The 26,088-nt window shown below is 41.1% G+C and overlaps 2 protein-coding genes across 2 annotated transcripts; both read left to right on the top strand.

Moving 5' to 3' along the window:
* The first annotated feature begins 269 nt into the window (after nucleotides 1–269).
* Nucleotides 270–2,429, top strand: LOC121601378. The gene is made up of 4 exons (XM_041930188.1): nucleotides 270–419; nucleotides 630–838; nucleotides 942–1,137; nucleotides 1,218–2,429. Exons 1-4 carry the CDS (start codon nucleotides 377–379, stop codon nucleotides 1,499–1,501), a joined length of 732 nt encoding a protein of 243 aa, XP_041786122.1. The 5' UTR covers nucleotides 270–376; the 3' UTR covers nucleotides 1,502–2,429.
* A 2,872-nt stretch (nucleotides 2,430–5,301) lies between these two features.
* LOC121601375 (putative cyclin-dependent serine/threonine-protein kinase DDB_G0272797/DDB_G0274007) lies at nucleotides 5,302–6,730 on the top strand. The gene is made up of 3 exons (XM_041930182.1): nucleotides 5,302–5,530; nucleotides 5,691–6,329; nucleotides 6,512–6,730. The coding sequence occupies exons 1-3, from the start codon at nucleotides 5,482–5,484 to the stop codon at nucleotides 6,616–6,618; spliced, it is 795 nt and encodes a 264-aa protein (XP_041786116.1). The 5' UTR covers nucleotides 5,302–5,481; the 3' UTR covers nucleotides 6,619–6,730.
* Nucleotides 6,731–26,088: the final 19,358 nt, after the last annotated feature.

Below are 26,088 nucleotides of genomic sequence, written 5' to 3'. Positions count from 1 at the left end.
TAGATGTGGGCCACGGCAAATGTATTTTCAAAGCCAAGTGGTCTGCCATCCTAAAAAGGTTGGAGAGCACTGCTCTAGAGGACCACGCCTGTTTAACAACGTTACATTTGAATTTACCACCCCCAACAGTCGTCAAGTTGGCAGCCATGGCAATTACTGTTGTGACATTTCATCCCCTGACAGTTGTCAGACCGATAGTGAGCAAATCTTCTCACGCAAAAAGGGAGGAGCTGCTCACTGTTGACTGCTTACACTGCTTGGTCGCGGTTCCGTGGTGTTTGCATGGTGTTTTGTTGTACAGTCTTTATTATAGTTAATTTTGCCAGCTTTTTGCATCAAATTTCGTTTCACTATCATCCTAGTGCCTTCTGCTGCGATGTCGTCGACGGTGGAAAAGAATGAATACCCGAAAGCATCTAGTAAGTGTGCTAATTTGGTTGGCATTTCCTATGCAAAGGAATTCAAAGGGGGCTATAGGGTCTCGCCCTTATTGCATCCGTGCACAACCCTTGATGCTAGTGTAAACAAATGAAGTGCACCTGATAAAACGTTACCAAACATTTCATAATGTTGTTTATGAATTATTGGACAGCGCCTAATATTGAGCTATGTTCTCTGCTCCCCTACAGATGCTTTGGTGATTGGTGCGGTGTTGTCATACGTCGCGGCCGTATTTCTGTTGATGAGCTTTTGCTCCCCGTACTGGATCGTATCGTATCCGGAATCTTTCAGCAGCTTCAAAAATATGGGCCTGTGGGAGTACTGTTTCCGTGATTTCACCTATCCGTACTACCAGTTTCCCAAACAGTTCAACGGGTGCCATCACATCTTCAGCGAGGTACGTCTAATGAGAACGATACAGCAAGCTAATGACGCTTGTCTCGTCTCGCGCTGTTAATTAACAATCTGCTTATGCTCTTGTCGGTTCGACTTTCGTCTAGGAGTACTACGTCATCAGGGAATACCTGCTGCCGGGATGGTTGATGGTGGTGCAGGGATTCGTAACGATTTCCTTTCTGTTTACGTTCGGTTCGCTCATCATTATGGCCTGCGAGATTGTCAGGTGGCCGCTTAAGTTTGTACTGCGCTACGAATGGTTACTAAGCAGCATTTCATTTGCCGGAATAGCATCTTCCTGTAAGTGAACTTCTACCTGGCTATATATTCCGTGTGACGAAGGTTCGATGTAATCAGCAAATTCTTTTTCCCATTTGCAGCATTCTTTATGTTCTTAGCCGTGGCCATTTTCGGTGGAAACGCTTACCGGCGCGATTGGTTGATGTATCCCAAGTTTAATGTCCTGTCGTGGTCGTACGAACTGGCCGTAGTATCGTTTATGATTCTCGGGCTCGCTGCACTGCTACTGTACAAGGAATCACGCAAGTCATACGAAATGCGACGTGAGGCGAAGAATTTGGTCATGCAGATGCAGATGCACGAACCGGGATACCATCCATCGCACCACACTAGCCGAAGTCTGCACAGTGGTGGCTATATCTAAGTGAGCCGAAGAAAGCTAAAAAAGAAAGCTCGAACGCTACCCATTCCATTCATATCCAATATGTATGCTACCTCTCTGGTAACCGCACAGCAAAAGGGACTATACCCTTAACCGTCATATCAACGTTCGTACAGTGTATGTCTTTAAATGTGGAAGCGTACGCAGAGCAGAACGTGACACTTCCGTATGCACACATGTATTTTACCAATCGTATTCAACGTAGTAATCTCACCTCCCTTAACAAGTGCCCGAATAATTGGAATACTTCAAAGCATCATCGAACACGCGTGGCCTTATAATGATTGTCTTTTTTCCTGGCATAACTGAAAGGCGCTGCCATTGAACAAGTGCCTGGAGCAATGCAACGCGGAAGCAAAAAATGCGCACCCTCTTATAGCTGTAATCGTAACTATTTGTATGCTTTTATGCGTCGCTATTCGGTACATCCGTCCGTCCGCAGATCTATCTGTTCATAGCGTTTAGGAATTTTGGATTACTCTTAAGTCGTTTATTAACATTTTCCGTCCCAAATCATAAAGACTCGTAAGTAAGATGTGTTTACCCCACGAGATGGGCACAACTCTAAGCGAATATGCCCTTGTATTTGTTATATTTTAACAAACACATCTTTGGTCCAGCGAAAGCAAACATTCTCAAATATATATACTTTTTGACGTCCATATTTAGTTGTATAATTCTGTAATTCTTTAAGATTAGCAAGACAAAAACAATTCGCCCTCATTCCATCCTCAGTTGGCAGCGTATGAACATTTCTGCTACGTGATGTTTAGTTTGAGATTTTTCTTTGCACGTAGAGTGCACTAAATGCTCGATGTAAAACTAAACAGCATATCAAAGGACCGGACCGGTAGAGCAGGGTAGTAGTGATTGTTGTAATCGAAATAAAACTTTGATAAATAAATGTAAATCAGTTGGGGGTTTTGCTTGTTTTGCGGTGAAGATATGAGAAAAAATGAAGCATAATCACACATTGCTACCTCTATTACCCATCACGCATTCGATTTAAAAGTAGTACAAGATTGCTCATGAAATGTATTCCACTATTGATTTTTGGAGGAGGACTTGCTAAAAGGATTCTATTGTAATTGCTTTGTGCAACATGAAATATATACAAATGTATTGTTTCTATCTTTTTCAAATGATTTACACAGGTAGAAAATAATATACTCACCAGGTTTGTTGAATCGTAGACATTCTTCGAAGATGGTTTCCATTGCAGATTCGCTAACATTAGCATCGATGACAGTAATTGGTGACTGTTGGATCAATTGGCTGTGTGATTTGATCTTGATTCGTCCAATCCGATAAGTATAAAATGGAAAAAATAGCCAAATGAGCGGAGGTAGAAGATAGAAGTGTTGTACACTAATATATAATAATGTATTATTAAATTTTTTAGTAGAATTAGGTCCGGATATTCCATATAATAATCTAATTTCTAACTATCATTTAAAAGTTCAGTAGAATAAATCTACGTCAAATTGTTTTTTTCGCGTTCTAAACATAAGGCTATTTTCATTGTCATGCATTTAACATTTCTGCTTCCCGTGCTTCTAAAAAACGTGAACAAATCCAGTAAATGTTGAAACGAGGTATTAATTGCAAACCTACATATTTTATGCATTCGTCTGAGAGAGTTACAGTTCAGTGTCATCAGGCCTTTGGGTTTTGATGCACGAATCTGCACGATGCACACACATGTGATCGATTTTTTTTCTATATTATTGTTTCTTTCGTTGTATCTCTCACAACTGTGCAGTTATGTGTAAATCAATTTGATTGATTTACGAAATAGATTTGCTGGAAGTATGCATTAAACTGAAGAGGAAGCAATCGAGATTGATTGATTAATGATGTTTTGCAATATAGGTCAACATTCTGCATAGATTAATTGACCTAAGATGATGAATGTAAAATTATGCATTTTTCTGCAAACAGTGATTTCCAGTCGGAATGAAGTGCATTTGTTGAAATTGTTGTTTTGACTGACTGGGTGACCCTGAAAAGTACTTACCCAGTCCGTTGTAATCGCTTGGTGCGCATCCATATCGCCCACCACTAGTCGACAGTCTCCCTTCCGATCGAGCAGCACCGAAAAGCTGGCCGTTGGGCAGTTGCCAAGCGTGATAATCGATGATGCGCAATGTTCTGGCAGCAGCTGACGAATGTAGGTCCCATTCTGTGAAGTTGGAAAAGCAACGATTTCAAGACGACAGTCGAAGGAAAGGGTGGAAAACAAAACCCGTGACCCCTTGCGACGCCATTTCAGCACAGTCCGGGTGGCAAGAGCAATTAGTTTTATTATTTTAGCATGATGTCTTTGGATGACACGCTGTTGCCGGATGTGTGAAAGGATGTGTCGCTTAGCCAGTGGTTGCCTCCGCTCACACTACTCACTTGATCGTTGCCAACCGCCGAAATCAGATTAACGTTACCATAAATTTTGTAAATCCCTTCGGCGATGTTCCGGGCCACTCCTCCCGCCGATGTGTCCTGCTTGGCATGGTACGTGGCCCCATCGAGCTGGAAAGATGGGAAAGGCCAGCGTTAGTATACAGCGTTTTGAGGAACGAAACAATGGGAATGGTTGTATCATTTCCATTGCTGGAGGGACACTACGACCCGTCCGAGCGATACTGCTGCACATGAGTGGTGCATGTTAAGCACACAGAAGATACAAGCTGAATAGGATATGAAGGAAGCAAACCGAGCCAGCAGTAATGCAGCGCTGTTTGTGTGTGTGTGTTGTGTTGTATCTCTAGGTCACGGAAATAAATCGTATAAATAAATGTCTTAATAATTACAACTCTGTCATGGATTGCGGCCGTATCTGGCACGAGAGAAATGGAACAAGATGAATATGATGTGTGCTTGGAACCGAATTTTAGTATGTTGGTTGAATAAACTGTTCCTTTGTGCAGAAAGGAGGAGAAAAGTAGTTATGCTTCTAGTGATTTGTTATGTCGTGTGAAGTGTCTTATCTGCCAACTTCAGACTACAGACAAAAAAGACTATCAACTTTCGGTATAGGATGGACAATAGGTTACTTGGGACAATTGGCTCGACCAGATCTACGTATTATTGCTGGAGGTGCTGAAGGATTTTTATTAAACTATTCAAAAGCGTTAAATCATTTCCCCGTTGCCATTTGACTTCACAATAAGGAACTAACTTGGGTATGATGAGGTCCTGAGGACCTGGAAAAATAAATTTTATTCTTATTATAGTACAACAACGGTACTAATCCACTATTTCTTGACCCGATCGGAATGACAGGACAATGCAACAATCCAGTGGATTGGACATACGCCTAGGAGCAGCCACCCATAACCACCAGAGCATGTATTGGGCCATATCTTGAATAAGTAGACCGTTTTGTACGATGCTAACGTATTTAGTGGGAGTTAGAAAAATGCCATTGACTGGTTACAACACTTACAGAATCCGGAAATGCGATTTGGATGTGTTATCTGCCAGCCATATACCGAGTAATCTGCTGAAGTGATTGAAAATTTGAACTGACCTTGTTCAAAAACCATTGATTTCAATTCTATGCTATTTAAAAATCTTTCTACCATTTCCATTAGTTTCATGTAATGTAACTTTTAGATTTATTTTTCAGATAAAACAGGTCGTAAGCATGACTTCTACTGAATGTAAGCTATTGTTTTCCATTAAGAAAAACTATTTCGCTACATGCATTGCAAACCATTTTCACACAGTGCACTGTAGATCCGTTCAACAACGTACTACGACACAGCTGAAATCAATTCATAGTAGGCTTAGTGTCGACTGGCTGGGAACATTTCCATTCCAAAGTTCGAACCGTTTGGTCCAGCATTCGCGAAACCTTTTCAAATCCAGAACACCGTTGGTCCATTAGCGTTTTTGCCTTCTTTTTTTGTTCCACAAAGAACACACACACACCAAATCTTTTTGTCAATTTTTTTACGTGAAACATGAAACAAAATTCCTCAAAGCCCACGACGACAGTTCCGCCATCGAAGGGTAAGTAAACCGATGAGTTAATTAATTTGAATCCGTAGGCATGCTCTTAGAATACTTTGCGATGGTGCAAACCAGCTGCGATGTGATTTGGGGCGTCCCCCCAAAAAGAAACATGACTGGGGCTAGTGTGTACGTTGATATCTGATTTTTATGTTCTTAGCGGCAAGCCGTGCTACGATGCAACGTGGACACCATAATCAGCAGGGGCAGCAGCAGCAGCAGCAGATGGCCTTTCACCAACAGCAGATGCAACCGGCTGCAGTAACGTTCCAGCAGCAAGCCTCATATCAGCAAGCACCACAACATCATCACCTTCCCCATACGCAGCAACAGCCGATGGGGTGCATAGTGTTGCCATCAGGCACGATGCACCAACAACCGCAGCACACTACGTACATGGCTCAACAGCCCGGGCTGCAGCCAAACGCGGGTAATTCCGCCGGTCCGATGTATGTCGGTTCGGCTATGGTTCAGCAAACATCTCCCCAAGCCGGACCGGCCGGCTTTTCGACGTCGGCCCAACCACCGGTAGGATATCTGCAAAACACCCAGCACCAGCCATCGATGGCAGCACAGCAGGTACAGCAACGACCTAACTACCAGCCAACCGTGGCAGACTTTGTGGCAAGTAATGCTGTCGCTGCCGGCTACTCTGGTACACATCAACCGTACAAACAGCAACATCAGCAGTCGCAGTCAATGCAATCTTTTCAAGAAGCTCCAACTGCCTCTTACCCGATCCATATGCCGTCGACACATCATCCGGAAGGCTCAACGACGGAAGCTCATTATTTCTTCGGTAAGCGAAATTAAACTTTGTCCACTGGTTTCACCAACCACTCACCGACCCACGCGCCAATCACGTTACTGACCGTGATTTATTCGTTTCTATTTCTTCCAACACTCTGCCACATACGTTTGTTTCTTGAACGCCGGAACCTAACTGCCCATTGCGCTGGACGGGTAATTTTATTACCAAAGATGCGAACTGCACGATGCCGGTCGTACAACAACAGCAAACCCCGTCAACGGTGACCGGATGCAGAAACCCGAAGTGTACTGGCTGTACATCCTTTCGACACAACTAACAGGGCGAGGTTGATAAAAAAGACCCCGCCACAAAACAACAAGTGCCAGCTGGCCGGTTGAGCGGGAAAATGGGCATCGAATAAATGTGTATATGCTTTTACTGAAAGCAAATGAGCGTGCTGTAGTAGCGTTCTCGTCCTGGTTATGCTATTTTATGCTGTGTATTTTTTGCCAGCTTCTACGCTGTGTTAAACACACTGCATACACACCATTGCTTGTTTAAGTTAGGCCGTTACACATGTAACGTTGTCGGATGCTTCTAGAAATGGCACTAATGGGAGTTCAACGACCCGGAAGTGTCGATCCGATGTCATTCTTATGTAAATTTTAAAAGAACCGGAACAATGTCAACTGACCCCCGCGGTGAGTTGCATTTCACGATGAAGGGGTAAGTAAGGCTGTTGACGCTTGATTTCCGTCCGACGCTTTTGGTCGGTGTCTCGCTTACTCATGGCGTCTTCCTTTGTCTCGTGCTAGGAAGCCAACAACTTCAGACGGGTGGAAAAAGACAAGCTTTATGGTTCACCGTGTTTAGGGCCTATCACGGAACAATCAATCAACCCCTTATGGGGTCTTGGAAACCTAAGAGTCTTCATTGCATGTTTGGGAGGGCATGGTTGACGTAATGAAACACGTTGGAAAAACAACCAATCGATTGTTTTTTTACAGCTGACAAGAGGATGGCTAGTGGACAATGTTTTCGGTGGATACAGTGATTGATTTGCGTGCGCTACCGGGAACGACAGTGGGTGTTGCTTCCTTTGACTCAATAACAGGGCTGCTTTTTGAAGACGTTAATCGATACGTTGTAGTTAAGTGGTTCAGATATATGCATTTAACATTATAGAAAAAGCATATTGTTCAAAGCAAAAGAAAAAATATATATGCATACAAAGTAGAACCAAATTAAATTAAACTGTTTTAACAGTTATTAGATATAAAACATGCACATGGATGGGTCCTTATAAATACAAACCGCGAATTTTACCCAACCTTCGATATTAAAAATTGGCAAACAAAAATCGTAATCAACAACTTACAGTAACCTAGTAATGATAAATGTGATATTCCGTTGAACACAGCTATCAACTTTAAGATGATTCATAAAACAATGCAAAAAACAAGCTGTTTTTGATTCTGTCTTTTTAACCGTTTGTCGATCTACTCTGTTACAACCTAGTGCAATAACATACAAAAAGCCCAACCATGCAAACATGCATAATTAACGTGTTGAAAATATTCCAAAACTGAAAATTGCATATTCTAGCAGCTGAGTTTTATTGTGGTTTCTGCATAATGCTTCACACAAGCAAAGCGATTGCTGGTTCGCATTCGTGCAGTTAAATTGGAAATCATGGGAATGCTCTTTTGCCTTTGGCTAAAGTTTTTGCTTCACTTTCGTGTGCAAGCAGTTCAGGCCGCATGCTTCAACTTAAAAAACAAACACTAGCGATTGTCTGTCGTATGTTGAACTTTCAAATAGTGCAGCTAATCCTTTGAATGATGTGAAAAGCTTTTAAAAGTTAGAAATAATACAACCTGGCTTAACGACATGCATTCAGTATCTTTTATTATTTCATATGGCAAATGTTGTACCTTTTTGCATTTTTTTTTTCAAAGCAAAATGCCGTCAGAAACTGTTCAGTCGCTAGAATGAAAATTAAATGAATGAATGGATTATACTCCTTCACCACTTTTCCATTTGTTACGGATGATTTCATTGTGAAAATTCAAAGCGTGCGGAAAGTATTATTAAATTAGCAAAATTAATAACCAAACAAGAGGATACACAATCCTGGGACCGCTACTCTTCCTCATCTATATTAATGATCTATCTTTCGTTTTACCGCCAGGCCAACACCTAATGTACGCCGACGATGTAAAAATATTCGCTCCAGTTAGAAACGACAGTGACTGTGTACGCCTTCAAACGATCCTTGAGAATCTGGATAGCTGGTGCAGCAGAAACGCTCTCCAAGTGTGTGCTGATAAATGCCAGTGTATATCATTCAGCAGAGCCCGTCACCCCATCACGTTTACATACACTATGCTCAACACGGCTTTGGCTCGCACGACATGTATCCGTGATCTGGGGGTGCTACTCGATCAGAAGATGTCATTTCGCCCTCACATCGATAGCGTTGTTGCGAAGGGAAATCAGCTACTTGGTTTAATTACGCGGACCTGTAGCGAGTTTACCGATCCCATGTGCGTCAAGTCGATCTTCTGTGCCATCGTAAGGTCGTGCCTGGAGTACTGCTGTCCGATCTGGTGCCCGCTTGGCGTTGGTGACATCAATCGCCTCGAAGCCATTCAACGGAGACTCACCAGGTACGCGGTTCGACTCCTTCCATGGCAATCCCACCACGCTCGGCCCACCTACCATCAGCGGTGTCTGCTTCTCGGACTTGAACCACTCTGCTCTCGACGTAAAAACGCCCAATGCCTTTTCATATTTCGGCTCCTTAACGGAGAGATCGATTCCCCGGCATTACTAGCCAGCATCAATTTGTTCGCTCCCTGTCGGATTCTTAGATCCAATTTCCATCTCCGTGTTCCGCGTACCCGCAACAACCATAGCCAGGGACACCCTATTATACGTATGTCCCTCGAGTTCAATGAAGTGTTAGATTTGTTCGATTTTAGTATGTCTACTTCCACGTTCAAGGAGAAATTGCGTCTACGTCACATGTAATGTTTGCTTATAACTAGATGTTTATTTATATGCTCCTTAATTTAATTATAAGGTTGCCGATTAGACATGATGGTCCGTCGGTTTATATATATGAAATAAATAAATAAATAAATAAATAAACAAACAAGGAACATAAAGAATGCCTTAAATGGATTTGTCCCGGGTGAGCACCAAGAGTGCACTGCAAAGAAAAAGGAAAGAATGTTGACGAAATGGGTTTTGTTTTGAGGCAATAGCAACAGCAGTGCGAACAGCAGTACTACGCGTACGGACGAAAGGACGAAACAAAGGCTAAACAAAATGGTACATATAATGGACTGAAGGCAACAACCAGAGCCGGCGATGCCGAGGCAGAACGACCGTGTGACGAGTGTACGTTGGTGCTGCCCGAGCAAAACCGGTAAAAATGCTGTAAAGTGCAGCCGTAAGTCTGCCAGCACGCGAGAGAGCATATCCTCTCCAGTAAATTGTACATAAATACTTGTTTCCGGATGCTTTGTTTGTGTTTCGCGTTTTACCAACCTTCCTCCAAGTGCACAAGTGTGTAGGCTTTAATTGTTGTTTCTCTGCCCGGTGCCTGATGGAAGGGCTTAGTGTTCCGAGTTGGCAAATGCGGTGGGCATCTTGAAGATGTGGGCGAACCGTTACGGGTTTTAATGAGTCTAATCGGATGCTGGGTACTAGCTCGGCATCATCATTCGTGCTATCGAATGCGCATCTATATTGACGCTGTATATGGCGATATCTGTAGCGTTTATGTTTCGGGAGCTGATATTATGATTAAGTACCAACCATCGTTGTGTTGTGGCTTATAAAGATACGATTTTTGTTTTATTTTGTTTTGTTTATGATTGACAAAGCATTTTGAAATGAGTTAAGCTCATAAACGCATTATAAATAATTTTTGATAACTTGGTATGGATAATTCTCAAAGGTTATCACAATTATTGCATAGATATTTATTGTACTGATTCCTATGTAAAGCCACGCATATTCGTGTCTTTTTCTGCTTTCGCGAAACGACCTACATTATCAAGCCGACCATTTTTCCAGGCGTTATAAATACTTCGCAACTGGCTAGTCAAAGCTTGTAAAATTGTAAAATGTAAAAATTGCTTCCATGCAACATATCGTAACGTTTGACGATACCCCCTCGCTCCCACTATCAGCGTTACGTAATTGATGGATGACGCCTCTTGAATAGACTATTTGCCCGCTCCATTTGAAGTTTATAAGAAGAGTTTATATATTCCCTACATTGTTTGTAACCGATATACGACACGTTCAACGACAAAAGTTTTATAAAAAAAACGTCATCGAAAAATATTGTGAAATCCTAAAACACGATTCAGCTCGATTGCACATACCACATATTAGTCAAATCATCCAATAGAAACATGATATTGCTTGTGTGTAGTGCTTTAAAAACATATCTCCAGGCAAAGCACTCGCAAACACAAGGAAATCCTATCCACAATGCACCAACGCGACTTTTGCTAGTCGTACGGGTATGTTGAACGCAATGTTCTGGTTGCCAGGTGATGAGTTGCTATGAAAACCTGAGCAGGTTAGCGCACAACATACATGCTATGTGTATTCCTTTTTTTCGCACGATTTGGTACGAGGCAACTATGAAAGCATCCCGGGGCAGTGGGCGCATAGGGTTGTATGTTTTGTTAGTGAGATGCTAATGTACTAACTGAGAGTAGGTGTATATGTGGTTTTATTTTTAATTCAATATTATTTCCTTGGTGTATTATACAATATTTCATGCAAAGAATTTGTATGTTATAAGATTGTTTAAAAATTGGTATACAGTCTGTTCCCGAGTTACGCGGTTTCTGCGTTCCCGACGAATCCGCATAACTCGAATATCCGCGTAAGTCGAATTTCATATTTTTTTACTAAAATACTATTGATTTCTCAGAGTTTATAAATAAATAAATAAATAAACAAATGATTCGTGCAGAAAATTCTAATATTTCTGAACTTTAAGCGGTTTCCATTTGTTAACGAAAATGCAATTTATACCGAATTCGAAGCAAATTGCACTGATTTGACATTTAATCTGTCAAATTTATAAACCCGCGTATCTCCGAATCCGCGTAAGTCGAGGACCGTGTAACTCGGGAACAGACTGTATTTTATCTTTGAGAGATTTGAAGGACGCTGTATGAAGTTTCCACAGTTAAACCACGCGAACGGAGATGAATATTATGCATAAATATAAGCTCAGTACTTACTCATCGTCTAAATCAGGGGTCTCCAAACTACGGCCCGCGGGCCGCATGCGGCCCTCAAGCGCCTTTAATGCGGCCCGCGAGGACTGGGTTAAGGTTAAATTAAATAGCTTTCTTTTCTAACAGATTATTTTCTTTACTTCTGAAAGATGAAAATCAAGATTCAATAAAAGAAAGCTGCAGAAATTTGATATATTTCAATAATATTTTCTTATTAAAACGAGATTTGAACTTCCACTCATTCTAAAGGTAGCGTCAAAATGGCCCTCAACAAGATTCATTGTGAAGCAATGCGGCCCGCGAACTGAAAAGTTTGGAGACCCCTGGTCTAAATCCATACGATAAAGAGTTTGAAAAAGAATAGAAAAAGGGAGAGAGAGTGAGGGACAACGAAAAAAAAGGTCACACATCATGCGCTACGACAAATTCCAGCAGCAGCACGCTTTTAAAGCGTAGGTCTTCGCGGTATGGCTGCAATACTGTTCGCGCTCATGATACAAAGCGTTAACATTTAATAACACTTCCAGTGGAAAGCTTAGAAAATACGTTACCTTTTGATGGTTCGGCGGGAATTTTTGAAGATTCTATGGTGGTTCTATTGCATGTACTTTGCACTCCTGAGAGCTTGTGAAGGGATTAGGATGATTAAATCAGAGCTTTGAAATGTGGAATCAGTTCGCATAGAATAATGTTTGATGTTTTGATAAGAATATATATTAAAGTAACTACATAATTACGTTCATCTAAAACAGCTGTACGATGAACATTAAACATCATCCAAATATAACATACTTAATCAAATAAATCTAATATATAAAAAGAATGGCTTCATATTTAACAACTGTTATGTAGTCTAATCCGTTACATGTAGCGGAACTTGGGGCAAGTGTGCCACCTTAAGCATTTCAAGTTATAACTCACTAAAACGTGTTTTTCAAAAGCCGATTTAAATCTCATAACCATTTTACATCTATTTCCTCACTTATAAATGAGTTTCGCTTGAAAAAAGTGCAAACAAAACAGTTTTTGAAGTGTTTTAAAAAGGGTCCAAAAAGACGTTATTTTTTGGGCTATGGGGCAAGAGTGCCACTCGTATGGGGCAAGACGGCCACCTGGTTAAAATAACCGTGTTTCTTAGATAATTGGAAATTATTACGTTTGTACCACTAGTGTATGTATTCCTACATCTATTTAGTCCTCAATGAACCCTTTTTGACCACAAACTGTACCACAATATGGTTTGTTACTGTTCTGTTTTTCCAGGGTGGAATCCGCTCACAATAGCGCACCATTCCGCAGCACGCTACAACAATGTTTACATTTTTGACAGCTCGCGCCTATGAAAGATGGTGGCACACTTGCCCCAAACAGAGATGGCACACTTGCCCCAAAAGTTGTAACTTTTTTAAAATTGAATTTTTCAGTGACAAAAAGAAAGTTTTTTTCAACTAAACCCACAAAAAATTTCACGTTTTCTCAGCTATACGGTGGTGTAAATATTTTCTCGGTTGATTGTTCGCATGATTTTTGAGAGCTTATTTGGTTGGATTAAAAAATTATAATATTCTGCTCAATTTTGAAACTCAATATAAATCAGTTTAAAACAATGGGAAAAATCGATTGGTCTGTATGAAATTAGGCTCAGAATACCTTGTCATTGGAAAGCAACCAACTGTATACACAATTGATCATTAAACTAAAGTTTTTAAGGAAAAATGCTTGGTGGCACTCTTGCCCCGTATGGCACACTTGCCCCAAATTCCGCTATCAGCATTATTTTTTTATTTTGAACATAGTTCAATATTGTTGGAGAATAGACGCCGAGTTAGATGAACGATTGATCGTGTATTTTAATTGGAATCAAATAACAGGGACTCATAGCTAATGTAGAGCAAAGCGTCATCCAGAATGATGAGCTGCGCTCGGGTCGTTGCCTACGTACCGGGATAAGCATTTCCTAAAGAGTCTCACCATTATCACTTTTAAAGTTTTCCTTCTTCTCTTCCCTTCCGTTTTACTGACACACTTGGTAAGATGAGAACATCATTTATAGCGCGTTCCGTTGCACTTATTTGCCAACACAGACGCAACGCTTCTTTCTATGCCCACTTTCTTGTATGGCGCGTGTAGTGCAAACGGATACGGTTCTCTGTAAACTGACTCAATACCCAATACCCACCGTCGAAAGAGTGCAAATTGTACATCATTGTCATTATCTTGCACATCTCTTTATCCTCGTCCGACATCATTATCTTCGTTAACATCGATAGTGCTAATTTTAGTAATTGTAATTTGGTGCAGTTCTCTACGTTTCTGTCCAGTAAACGTCGGTGCGTCGGTAAAGTGTACCGTACCGTGTCTCCGAATTTGCCATACAAGTAGACAACGAAGGGAGTGGGGTGAATGGGGAATGGTTAAGAGAAAGAAGAAAAAAACCCAGATGCAACTGTACTGGATGGGCGTGCTTGAGCATGCAAAACTGTGCGCCAGAGCCACCCGTCGAAGGAAGCAAATCCATCCACTCGGCACTAAAGCACGCTCGGTAAAGGATGGAAACGATTTATAAGTATCACTTTCTTCATTTCCTTGCACAATCGGCCGCTTGGAGGTGACGGTTTTTTGCTCACGGTTCTTGGGAGCGTTTGGTTTTCTGATCAAGCCGTACGGCTGCACGTGTCCGCGCTCCTCGCACTTGGGTTCTTTGTGTCTAGGCTTTACACCGTGTGCCGCATCATGGGAGGGAAATGGGCACTGAGGACATAAAAAGCATACGATGATGTATAAAACATACGTTGGCATTAATATTGATTACTATGGGAACCGTTTGTGCCGAACATAAAACTTGACTGTGAGTGTTTTGGAGGTGTGCATGGCGGGCGGCTCAAAACGGCTGCAACCTGGGAGAGTGAGAGAAAACCGATGAATCATCCATTCTTCAGCGTGTGCAGGAAGCTAAAAACTTTCGTTCAGTGAGACACTGGGGTGGAAGAAAAGCTCTCTGTGAAACAGATTTGGCTGCTGCTTGCGTGGTGTAAGATAAACGGAAATGTCGTACGGAGAAAACAGGACAACAAAAAACATGCCTGTGAAAATTGGATGGGTAGAGGAGCTGCAGAGGGAAACGAATCATCCTGGCTTCTTCTCAGGAAGATGAAATGAAAAATTGATATTTTTTATGTAATAGTTTTCCATTGGTGAAAGTTAGCTGGGAGAAAGAAAACTCATCCCAGTAGTAGGAGGAAAATTGCATACATCCACTAGCTCGAAAGGGTCGAAGACGAAGAACACGGTCGGAGGAAAAACTGCTAGCAACACTTGGGCAACAAACTAAACGGGTGAAAGAGGTATGGATAGCGGTTGTGGATATCGAACATTTATATGTGACCGTGGTCCATTTTTTTTGTTGGGTTCGTAGTCTGTTGTGTAAGGTTCGCCTCAATACTCTAACGAGCTGGCAAACTGCTTTTAATGATGCAGACATGCATCGTGCTGTTTGGTTGGGATTTTAATATTATGTCTTTACGATCGTCCGGCATTCAGCTGCTGCAAGGAACAGCAGCCATTCGGAGGAACGAAGGGGGCAAGAGTATCGCAAAAAACCGCTTTCCATTAACTTGAAGAGTAGAACATGCTCTACGATTTCTGGTTACAGCTTTTTGATGCAGGGCTTTTATTGCTTTTTGAACCTTTTTCTTGTGAAGCAGAAGGGATTTTAATTTTGTATTGAGGCTATGGGAAATGTGAGGGTTGGGGTTTCTTATTAAATATGCTTTGATTCAGCTGGTTCGTGTAAGGCGAGACTGTCAGTCTTTTAATATTAAAAGTATTGTTATGTTGTTTTTTTTCGAGAAAACCTGCTGTAAACTTCACAGAACCTGATGGGAAGGATTTTAGAGTTTCCTATGTGTCAATAAGATCCGTTTCTTCCAAATATCGAATGTAGATGAGTAACAAATCCTTTAAAAATAATAAAGAAAAGGCAATGCCACAAACTAAACTAGTATTATAACAAAGCAATTCAATGATAATTATATGATATAGTTAAACTCACGTTCTAAAATAGGGAAATATTTTGATATTTTGAGTGCAATTTTATGCCTATTTCTTATCTAAATTGTTATCATATTGTTTTGAATTGGTTGTAGTTTATGTCGTGCGTCATTGTTGATTGTTTTATTTTACAACAAGTTATGCCCGCTTGCATCATAAATTTACTGAAGCAATTAGTTTATTTATGCAACAAAATTTAATAATACACTTGATCGATATTATTTGGTTGATCGATATTTGTTGAATATTCGGTTGCTAAAAATTCTGGACCATTTGTGTATAGCGCCTAGGAAAGCTTATTTGTTTATAGCGCACAACAAATTTGATGTATATAAACCAGCGTCTGTATTTTACTGTAGATCGTTGGTAGTATCTCTGGTGTGCTTTCTTTTTGAATTGTAATAAGAACGAAACATTCGACACAATTTAACTCCATTTTAATGAGCATTGATTGTCGTTAGTATATTTAAATTCCGAGTATTTTTGTTAACATATATAACTCTAAATGATAAAATTGTAATGTAAGAGTTTCATTACTTGATCATGTTTTATCGTTAGCACTGAATCAAAAGATATACTAGCAACAATTTGCTAGCGATGTAAAGGTACTGCGAAGAGCTTTTTGTAAAACTCTCAATAGGCGAGAGCTTCTGAGTCACGAAACTTTTAAAATCCTAAAACAGCATGTCGCAGAGCAACCTACAGCAAGTTAATGAATCCCCCCTTTGGCCAGCCAAAGTGTCAACTGCTCGTTAACGGGTGGCCTATCGGGTGGAAATTAATCTAGGGAGCCGTTAAAAATAATTGCACAGTCACATCCTCCATCCATACCGGCCGGCTAGTGGATGATAGACGGCCTGTGCAAACTCATTCGCAAACTCATAAGGCAACAATAATGTCCAGTCCCGTGAGCTGACCGTCGACCATAGCGAGAAGGTTGAACTGTAGGCCAAGCTACGGCTCCACTCGGTGTTGTTGCTGTACACTTCGTTCGTTCCTTTTTGTACCGATGGGAAATCCTGGAAGGACCTGCAAAACTTTTGTGCACCCTAACGCGCTCGTCGGTTCGCTGCTTGGTTGTTTATATTTTAATGAAAGTGTGCGAAACTCGTTGTAGAAGTTTTCATAAACAAAAGGACATACGTCGCTCTGCTGGCACCAGTCCAAATCAGACCAATCGTCAGACTGTGGTCAGTCTGCTGCTTACTAAATGTTAATGCTTCACATTTTCTCTCTTGAGTTCTGTGTATTGTCGTCTGCAAGCGTACTTAACTTTATCCTAAAATTTGGGTCATCCTGGTTAGAATAAATCATGCCAAACGCTCACTTCAACCGCATGCGGTACAAATTGTTCACAAGCGGAAGTAATTTATGCTGCAATTTGATCGGTTTCAGTTCTTATGCTCCTCCGGATGCGCGATATCCGGTCAGTATAGAATTCGAAATGATAGGACTGATGTGGGAAAATTACGGATGATTTGATGTTGTTTCCGAGGCAAACTGTTGGAAAGGATATGAGAGTAATGTTTGTTCCGTTAAGCCTTCGCACGTAATTTGCACCGAGGAAAATGAAAAGCAATGCAATGGTAAACGATCCTTAATATTTTGGTATTATTAATTATAGGTATCGAGATGATGAGTGATATAACAGGGTTTTACAAGTCACTTTCGTATGAAACATAGTTTTTCACCGCAAGCAAAATGTTATTCCACATCACTCTGATATATAATTTCCATCATGTTAATTTTTAATTTGTTCAGTATGATTTTCAATAAATCAACGGTCTGTTGCCATCGTTTTTTCACCGGGCCGAATTTTATCACCGGTTGACCGTTGAAGAGTTGAAAATCATGCTTAATAAATTAAAAATTATTATGACGAAATGAATGAAATGAATGATGAAACTGAAATATCAGAGTGATGTGGTACACAGGGGCTTTCAAGTCAGTTTTGAATGTAAATATTGTTATTCATCGCGTGCAAGATGTTACAGGGGTTACCGAGTCAATTTCCAATGTCAACAACATTGTTCATGGCTTGCGAGATGTTTTTCAAAAGCTGCCAAATCTTGGAATTGCATCACAAACATTTTTCAGTTCTATTGCATGATTTTCAACACATTCAACACATGTGGAAGAATTAAAATTCTATTGTGATGCAAATATAACGCGTGATAGCTGTTGAAAAACATCTTGCAAAGGGATGAATAACGCTGTGCACATAGGATATTGGTTTGGAAAACCCTGTAATCCACATCAATCTGATATTTCATTTGCATTTTAGTTTCTTCACCATGATTTTCAACACGTCTCGAGCTGGATTGAGTTTGACAGTTCTTTGTGCTGTGTTGAAAATCGTATATAAAAATGATGATCCTGTGCGTTTTTATTATGAAGCAAATAAACCATTTGACAGCTATTGAAAAATATCTTGGAGCCGGTGAATAATTATGTCTACATTCGATAGTGACTTGGAAAATCTTATAACTTCTTCCACGCAGCGAAAAACAATGTTTGCATTCGAAAATAACTTGGAAAACCATGTATTAAACAATAGAATAAAACAAAGATACTCCTTACTACTCGAGTCCAATAGACAGAAAAAAGATGCTTGCTTTGCTTTGCTATAAAAAGCCATATAAAAAAACTTGTTGCTTTATCACATGATACACCTCACTCAAGGTACGTAATCGGGCGTACTGTTATGCGAGGAAAGGTGTTTTCCCCCGATTGTTTCGGTGTCGTCGCCTGTACTCGGAAAGAAAGCTACTCGGATTGGTCATTTATCAAACTGTCAAACTATTACCGGGTTGTTTCTCAAATCGCATATCGGCCTGACCATGTGTACACATCCGTGAGACGTGAGACAGCGACCGGTTGCACAAAAAGAAGAGTTCATCTCCCGATCTCACAGTATGGCTGGTGTATCTATTTGTTGTCTATTTTTTCTCCGCAGTTTGTTGAGTCACCTTGCGCAGACCCGTTTTTGCTCTCTTTGCTCTCGGCACTGTCTGATGGCATCTATTTCGCTAATAATCCCCCGAGAGATGGACAGGTGTGTAGGCAGGCCCGCACAGCAAAGGCCGCAACATCGAAAGCGTACCGTCCGTGCTGGGGGATAGGGTATGAACATGAAGAAAAACAGTATCAATCACTATATAATACTCAACGACGAGACAAGATGCCGCAGCTACAGAAGCTTTGGGAGGGGTGAATTTGCTCGAGCCAAGCGATGGACGGAAATCGTTGGCCCGGAAATTGGATCGAACTTTGTCAAGAATGGTGAACATTTCTGCGTGATCGTGGAACGCTTGCGTGACCAATGCAACGTCACTATTATTGTTATCCTGCGAATCGTTCGCGTGAACCGAAGTAGGAACTTCCAAGACCCCGTGGTGCAAGTCGGTTTGGCACTGTGCCACAGCGAACCACAAAGTGTGGTACCTGCTTGAGTCCCGATATCGACGGTGACTTCAAAAACGGATCGATGCATGATGAGCAGGCACTGCGAGACATTTTTCCTTTCGATCCTGACTAGAGCCAGCAAACACACCGTCCAATAGACACTGGTCGGTATTATTTAAGGTAGAGACAACGGGAGCAGGAAAGGATGGGCAAGGATTGAGGTATAATGTCAACGGGTTTTCCACGAGCCGTATAACGGACAAGGCTGGCGAGGTTGCGTCACAGGATGATCCTGTCGGAGGACACCATTTTGTTTTTTCCATGCTAGTTTTCCCATTGCATGTTGCAGTTCCCGTAAAATGAGTACCATTTTACGGACACAAACACACACACACACATACATGCAGGAAAACATTGACCCCATAAGCGGGAGGTTATGGGGTGGTGTGGATGGTCGCTTCGAAATAGTCTGTAAAGTATTTTATGGTGAAATGCACGGACGAGAGATGTCGCTCCGATGCCGGACTGGAACGTGGATAACCGACCTTGGCCTGTTCGGTCCAGAGTGGTTGTGTGTATGTGCGTGTGTGTGTACATCGTAGATCGGTATATTTTACTAGTTTATGTTTCTGTGTTTTGTACCAATATGAGCACGTTCCAATGGGAGACAAGTTTTCTCATTAACGATAATAGATAATGCTAACAGGGAGATGCGTTTGGCCAGGCTGCTTTTGGACAAGTTTATCCAAGCGTGGTAGGTTCAGAGCGTTGGGAGGTGAATGAGTGCACGTGAAACTTGGGGGAGCTTTACGTGCGGTATGTTTAAATTAATCTTTTTAAATACAACGATAAAGTGTGTGACAGCTTGTAGGAACAGCGTACCAATTTATAGAGGGCTAAAGCTAATCGATGATAAGCCATAAGAATCAGTACAGGTAAATCATTGTATGTCCTGATAATAGTATTAAGTTAATTTTTTTGTGATGACGCGGAAGCAGCTTTGCAAAGATCATATAATTTAATCAAGGAATTGTAGGAATAGTCCGTAGTACGACATCGTCCTCTGCCAATGTCCTTTATACGTATATTATATTGAAGATGTGAAAGTTACTTGAAACGGTCACCAATGTATTCGGGCATTGTCGATTCTATTTGATGACGGCCATTTAAACTAATTCAACGAATGTAAAGGAGATATGGATCGTTTAATACATCGTGATAAACCATTCAAGGTTATTTATATTGTGTTATGTTGCACTCTTTCTACCTTAACATGTTAACTACCTTTCACGTTAAACTTGTTTACTCATCTCTTCATCTTTATCGTATTCAAGTCCTTTCTTATTATAAAAATAACAAAAACAATGTAAAACATATCACGACTGCAAAAAATAAACTAATTTTTTTTCTTCACCGAAAGGGAAAGGTTTCACTGGAATTTTCAAGCATTTTGACAATTCTACGATCGTAGAAGGCTTTCCGATACGCAATAAGTAGTAAAGATAAGAAAGAAACTTTTTATGCAAGATGTTTGTCAGTTACTTCACGTGGTCTTCGCCGTTTTACAAATCCATATGATAGTGCGAGAGAATGTGCAAACATTTACCCGCTTGCGCTTGGATATAGACATTTTTCAACATGAACAGATGAACAACATGACATTTGTATAGACAATAGGATATGGATCTTCGCACAACATGCTCGGTTTAAAATATGTATTGTTTTCGATTTGGACACATAGATACGTGACAGTTATTGTTCGATATTGAGGTGGAATTGATTTGTAATTGATTTCTGGTGTAATTGTAAATGTCATAAGTCACTCACACATTACGTAAGATAGATCGTCTGATTGGCAATATGCAGACATATTTTCAATGGTAATATGCAGCATAAACTAGAAAATTTCAAATCTTATGCCATATCGATCTCTGTTGCTGATTCTCTCAACAACATATGATTAATATTGATTTCTCATAACTTTTGCACTCATTCCATCAGCACTACCACGGCCACACATGAATTATTTGCCGGCATCAGAAAAAGGGTTCCACAAAATGTTCCAGCAAAATTAATTTGCATACTTTTATCGCTTTTACCATCGGTTACCGGTGCACCCCTCACGACGCAGAAATAAGTGCAGTGTGCACAAAAATATACATATAATTCCCTTCGCACCGACATACCGAATTGCCTCACAGTGGATCGCACTGGTTGCAAACGCAGTTGAGCAGTAGTTTCCGTTCAGCTGTGCGCCCTACTGGGCTAGAGCTAGCTCGTTTGGCTGGGGGCCAATATGGACCGCAACGCAAGTTCAAGGATGCAGCGCTTCTGCTGATTCAAGGATGGTGTGGCATTGCTCGCGGGGAAGTGACTACAGAAGCAACAGCAGCAACCGTACCATCAAACCAAAAGCTTCTACACTTCCATCAGTGTTTCTCATGCCAAACGTAATTGTTTTGCTTTGCACGAACACTTTGCACCCTCTGGGCAGAGATGTAAAAAGCAAAATCCAATTTAAATCCCTCTTCGTACTGTATGGATCTGCGCCATCGCCCATATCGTGCCTTATAATTATTGGAATGCGAGATTTTAAGTGCACACATTTGTGCGGTTACGGGTGAAAATATGCAACTTCTAGATCAAAAGAACTTCGTTGCGGATACGATTTGCTAATGGCATGTCGACTGATGCAACTACTTCCAATTAATACAAATTAAAAAATAATGAGGAAAAGACAGATAATTGACAAAAAGGGTATTAGTTTTTTCGTAGTACCGATCCGTCTATTCCACTGCTTACGTGTTGGTTTCTTGGTACACCATTATTTATAACCCACAAGTGAACCGTTCATTAAAAATTTAAATTGTTTTGTGTTACTATTTTAAAGCGAGCTGCTACAGCCAACAGGACACAATTCCCTTCCATGAAAAGCTCCCCTAAAATTGGGGAAAAGGAAAGAAACATATTCTTCAGTAGGAGTGCATGTTTTTATCCCCTCGCTCGCGTTTTTCTCTTTCCGCTTCACAAATTACTAGCACAAACAATACAAACGTATTCATGGCCTGCAAGAATTGACCACAAAACAGGACAAACGAATCACGTAGAAGAAAAGTCCCTATTCCCATCCCACATTCTACAAATAGCATGATCGAAGAAAATTGACTCAAAGTAATCAATCCCCCATTACTGTATTAGGTTCAACGATATCCCTCATTCCCGTCCTTCTTCCTTGTTTTCGTTTTCTTATTCAATCCGATTATTTAATGGGTTTGAACATGGGTGTATCAGCGTGTGCGTATGTATGTGTGTATAATCGACTCGAGTCTCCAGTCCGCTAGGATAGGAAAGACAGGAAAGCAAGCTGCTCCTATAAATAAACCTCCCATTATTGTCCAGCTACAGGAACAAGCGGGGTGGTTGGGACTGAAGTGGGCTCCAGTTCTCCAGCCATGGGGCCAGAAGGATTAAATCCGATATTTCGTTCGAGCGCGCTCATGTGTATGTGTGACTGACTGCGTGGGAACGGGATTTTTTTGTTTGATTTGGTTTGGAAAGGAAGGGGAGGGGTGTGGATAGCCAACCATTGCTGGGCTGGGAAAGCGAACGGCTCAAATCAGCTGAACGTTGCGATGAATTAGTGCCATAAATAAAATAAGGACACGTCCTTCAAGAATACTCCGCCTCCTTACGGGTTCCACCACCGGATAGGACAAAAAATGAGGTTGTGAATTATAGTCCTCTACGTTTCTACTGTTTTCCTCCAGTTGGTTCTCTCTCTCTCTCTCTTTCTCTCTTTGTTTTCTCCCGAGAAGGAATAGTGGAAAGCGAATGAAAGAAAGTAGGAAAGCTTTCAGGGAATTTCTATCTCACATTTTCTATTCGGGCGACGGTCAATGCAATCGCCCGATAGCGATGGAAAGATTTCAGCTTTGGGGAACAATTATTTTCCACTTTCTGGCACTATTGCAAACAAAAGGGTGAATAAAAATTACAAAACAGTCTCCCACCCAGTCTCTAATGGCAAACGGATTGGCTGGAACAAGTCCACAGCAACTAGTACACAGCACCATGCCCACTGGGGTAAACATTCTGATTCGTTTTCTTCGCATATCTTTCCTCATCTTGTCGGTATGGGATAAAATTTCACTGGACTCGCGTTTCAATGTTCAAATTAGCATCTGACCTCACGCGGGTCCCGATCTTGGGCAGTATTCGGGGCACACCAAGGACTATTGGTCCACGCAGGCAGGAACCGCTTTGGGGGAAACAGTTTTTTCCCGACTGCACAACACATCCCCGTGGCGCGTTGTTCAATGGTCGACACCAAAGGGGCAGTTGGCAGGGAACAGCGCAGCTTTTATGGCTCATTAAAGTAATTGGATCAGCCTGCGTTTGACCTACATCACTTGAGCCATATATTTGTACTCCCGTACCCCGAACATGGGAGCGGCAGTTGCTATGATTGAGTGGTGAATGCACCCGGAAAAGGGCTACAGCCACAAGCGAAATTCCTGGTTTAGTCAACGGTGACAGGTGCTATTGATGAGTTTGGCAATGTTTCGTTTAATGTCGATTTTCTGTCCCTTTCTTCCCAACCGCTTGTGATGAATATGTGGGGTAACTTTGTTAGAATTTCAGTCTGTGCTGATGAGCCTAGCCGTTTTGCTACCGAATATGGTCAAACATTTTGTCGGCCACTAACAGAGTGAAGTGAGAGTGAAGGCGAAAGGAAGGAGCAGTACATAAAACAATTTATTATTATGACCGGTTCCTGGCAAACAAGGGAGCAGTATAAGAATGTCATAAACAAATGATAATCATTCCGGCTGGTGTAATTGATTCTTTTTTTGCCATTTGTGCATGGAAATGTTGATGAAATATGATTGCAATAGCTTTAAACGAATCATTTTGTTGGTAAGATGTGCGTTTACTGCGAATTAGGATGACAGCATCTCGTGCAACTTTCACTCACGAAACAGTGTGAAAAACCACTTGTTGCTTCAGTATTTGTAAGGTTACCATTTTCTTGTTTCTCCCGCAATGCCTCTGTGTTTGTGTTGGGCATTGGTAGACACTACACCCAAAATCGAATTTTCTCGAAAGCTGCACGAAGGACAATAGCAAAAGTGAGTTTTCATTCGATCTACTACGGTACGATACCGTCGCTAGCCCAATCAATAATAGCCACACGGGTGCTATCGCTTGCAAAGCCCTTGGCCATGAAATTCAAACTTTCCATCCATCATCAACGCTGTATGCATGTATTGGTGAAGGAAGACGATTTGTGCTCTCTGCTTCTCTCTCTCTCTCTCTCTCTCTCTATCTCTCTCTCATTAGCTCGCGCTCTCTCTCTCTCTCCCTCTCTCCATCCACTTGTACATGTGCGCTCATAAATAGCACAAGTCGCTCTCAATGTGCTCTCAAGCCGTTATGGAAAGTGTCGTCGTGATAGCTTCCCAATTTTACGTACGCGAGGGAAAAAAAAACTACCCGCGGAGATAATACGAAAATGGAAAGAGACCGGTTTTAAGCTGAACAGCTGTTTTTGGGAAAAGCACTCTTGTTACTCACGGCAGAGTATGTTGCTGCAAATGGTTCCCTCTTTGATTCTCTAGCGTCATTCGCTAGCAGCGACATTCACGCAGCTTTTGCTCTCTCATGTTGCATGCTGCTCTCTCTATTTATTTGCAAATTTCAAGCAAAAAGTAAAACTGGTTTCGCAATCCGTACTATAATTGCTCCTTGACATTGGTAATGTAATATTTGTTTTATGTTTGCATTATTAAAATTCACGTATATTAGGGTTATATAGAGTTTTACAGTTAATGAAATTTAAAATGAACAGGATCTATCACAAGTTATGTTCCATTAAGTTTATAATAAATGAAAAAAGCTTGAAAAGTATAGAGCAGGCAAAGGTAATGGAAGCATAAGAAGAAGAAAAAACTCAATCTGGTTTCAATTTCACGTTTCGTTGCATTCACGAAGGACTTATTTTTCTAGCAACGAATGATTCTTTTGCTCGCTCGTTAAAGTTTCTTCCCATCGCAACCAATAAAACAAAGTGCACCAGAAACAGAACGAAAAGAAACATACAAACAAATACATAAACCAAAACACTTGTCATTTTATCAAGGTTTCGCTCTGCACCGGAAGCTCCGCAAGACCGGGTGCGGCGAGGTACCGGGTTACTGTCAAATCAAATCAAGAACAGCAATACGCGGCACCAGAACACTGCGTCTGGCACACACCACATAACGACGGCTCTTGGAGATGGGTCATTTTGTTACGTTGTTTTACACCCGCCTGCCTGCGTGTTTTCCGTCCTTTGGGAAGGGCTGGTTTGCCAGATTTGTTTCGTAAAGTAGATTTGGCTACGGTCAGGGTAAGATCGTGTCATACGGGGAAAGTATACCCCAATTTCCCTCTCTCTCTCTCTCTCTCTAGCACGATATGACATGATAGCTGAACCACGTGTTTTTATGGACCGTCCATGTGGGAGTGGTAGAAGTGAAAAAAAAATTGTTATTGAACCGTTCGAGTGTAAACGAACGCAAGCGAAGTGAAACCAAACGGTAGCAAAGGGCTCGAAAGCGTGGTCTTATGGCAAACGGAGGTGGTAGCTATTTTAATTCTATTTTGGTATATGAAGAAGTTTTTTTTCCATACTTATTTTGATGCGATATCCAACTGTGACCTTTTTCGAATGTGGGGGTTACTGGAACGAACGTATGGTAAATTAACCTGTACACATGGAAGTTTATACTCCAGCAGTGTATGAAGTTTACCACTGTTTTTCAAATGTTTTACAGGTATAATTAAGTTGAGTGAGGGGTTGAAAGGAAAATGTTGTGGTTCGTCTGGATTATTTTTTTACGTTTGTTTTTTTCACTGCAACATTTAATTTTTTTATAGTTTTATATAGGCGTGTGCATTTTGGTTTTGCTTCTTTCTAGCCAAATACTACTACTAATTTTAATGATTTTTTCTGTTTTTCTAAAGTAATACTCGTTATTTGCACCAAGATTTTGTTTTTATCAAAACGATTATAGAGGCATTATTGTCTCCATGGTTTT

Source organism: Anopheles merus, unplaced genomic scaffold (genome assembly GCF_017562075.2).
Source record: "Anopheles merus strain MAF unplaced genomic scaffold, AmerM5.1 LNR4000082, whole genome shotgun sequence".
Taxonomy (NCBI): Eukaryota; Metazoa; Arthropoda; class Insecta; order Diptera; family Culicidae; genus Anopheles; species Anopheles merus.
The sequence above is the reverse complement of the archived record's forward strand: the minus strand, read 5'-3'. Positions and strand labels throughout refer to the sequence as shown.

Coding starts and splice junctions, on each gene's coding strand:
- LOC121601378 (XM_041930188.1), top strand. CDS start 377: ATGTCGTCGACGGTGGAAAAGAATGAATACCCGAAAGCATCTA. Junction 420..629: donor TGAATACCCGAAAGCATCTA/GTAAGTGTGCTA, acceptor GCTCCCCTACAG/ATGCTTTGGTGATTGGTGCG. Junction 1,138..1,217: donor TGCCGGAATAGCATCTTCCT/GTAAGTGAACTT, acceptor TCCCATTTGCAG/CATTCTTTATGTTCTTAGCC.
- LOC121601375 (XM_041930182.1), top strand. CDS start 5,482: ATGAAACAAAATTCCTCAAAGCCCACGACGACAGTTCCGCCATCGAAG. Junction 5,531..5,690: donor GACAGTTCCGCCATCGAAGG/GTAAGTAAACCG, acceptor TTATGTTCTTAG/CGGCAAGCCGTGCTACGATG. Junction 6,330..6,511: donor GGAAGCTCATTATTTCTTCG/GTAAGCGAAATT, acceptor TTATTACCAAAG/ATGCGAACTGCACGATGCCG.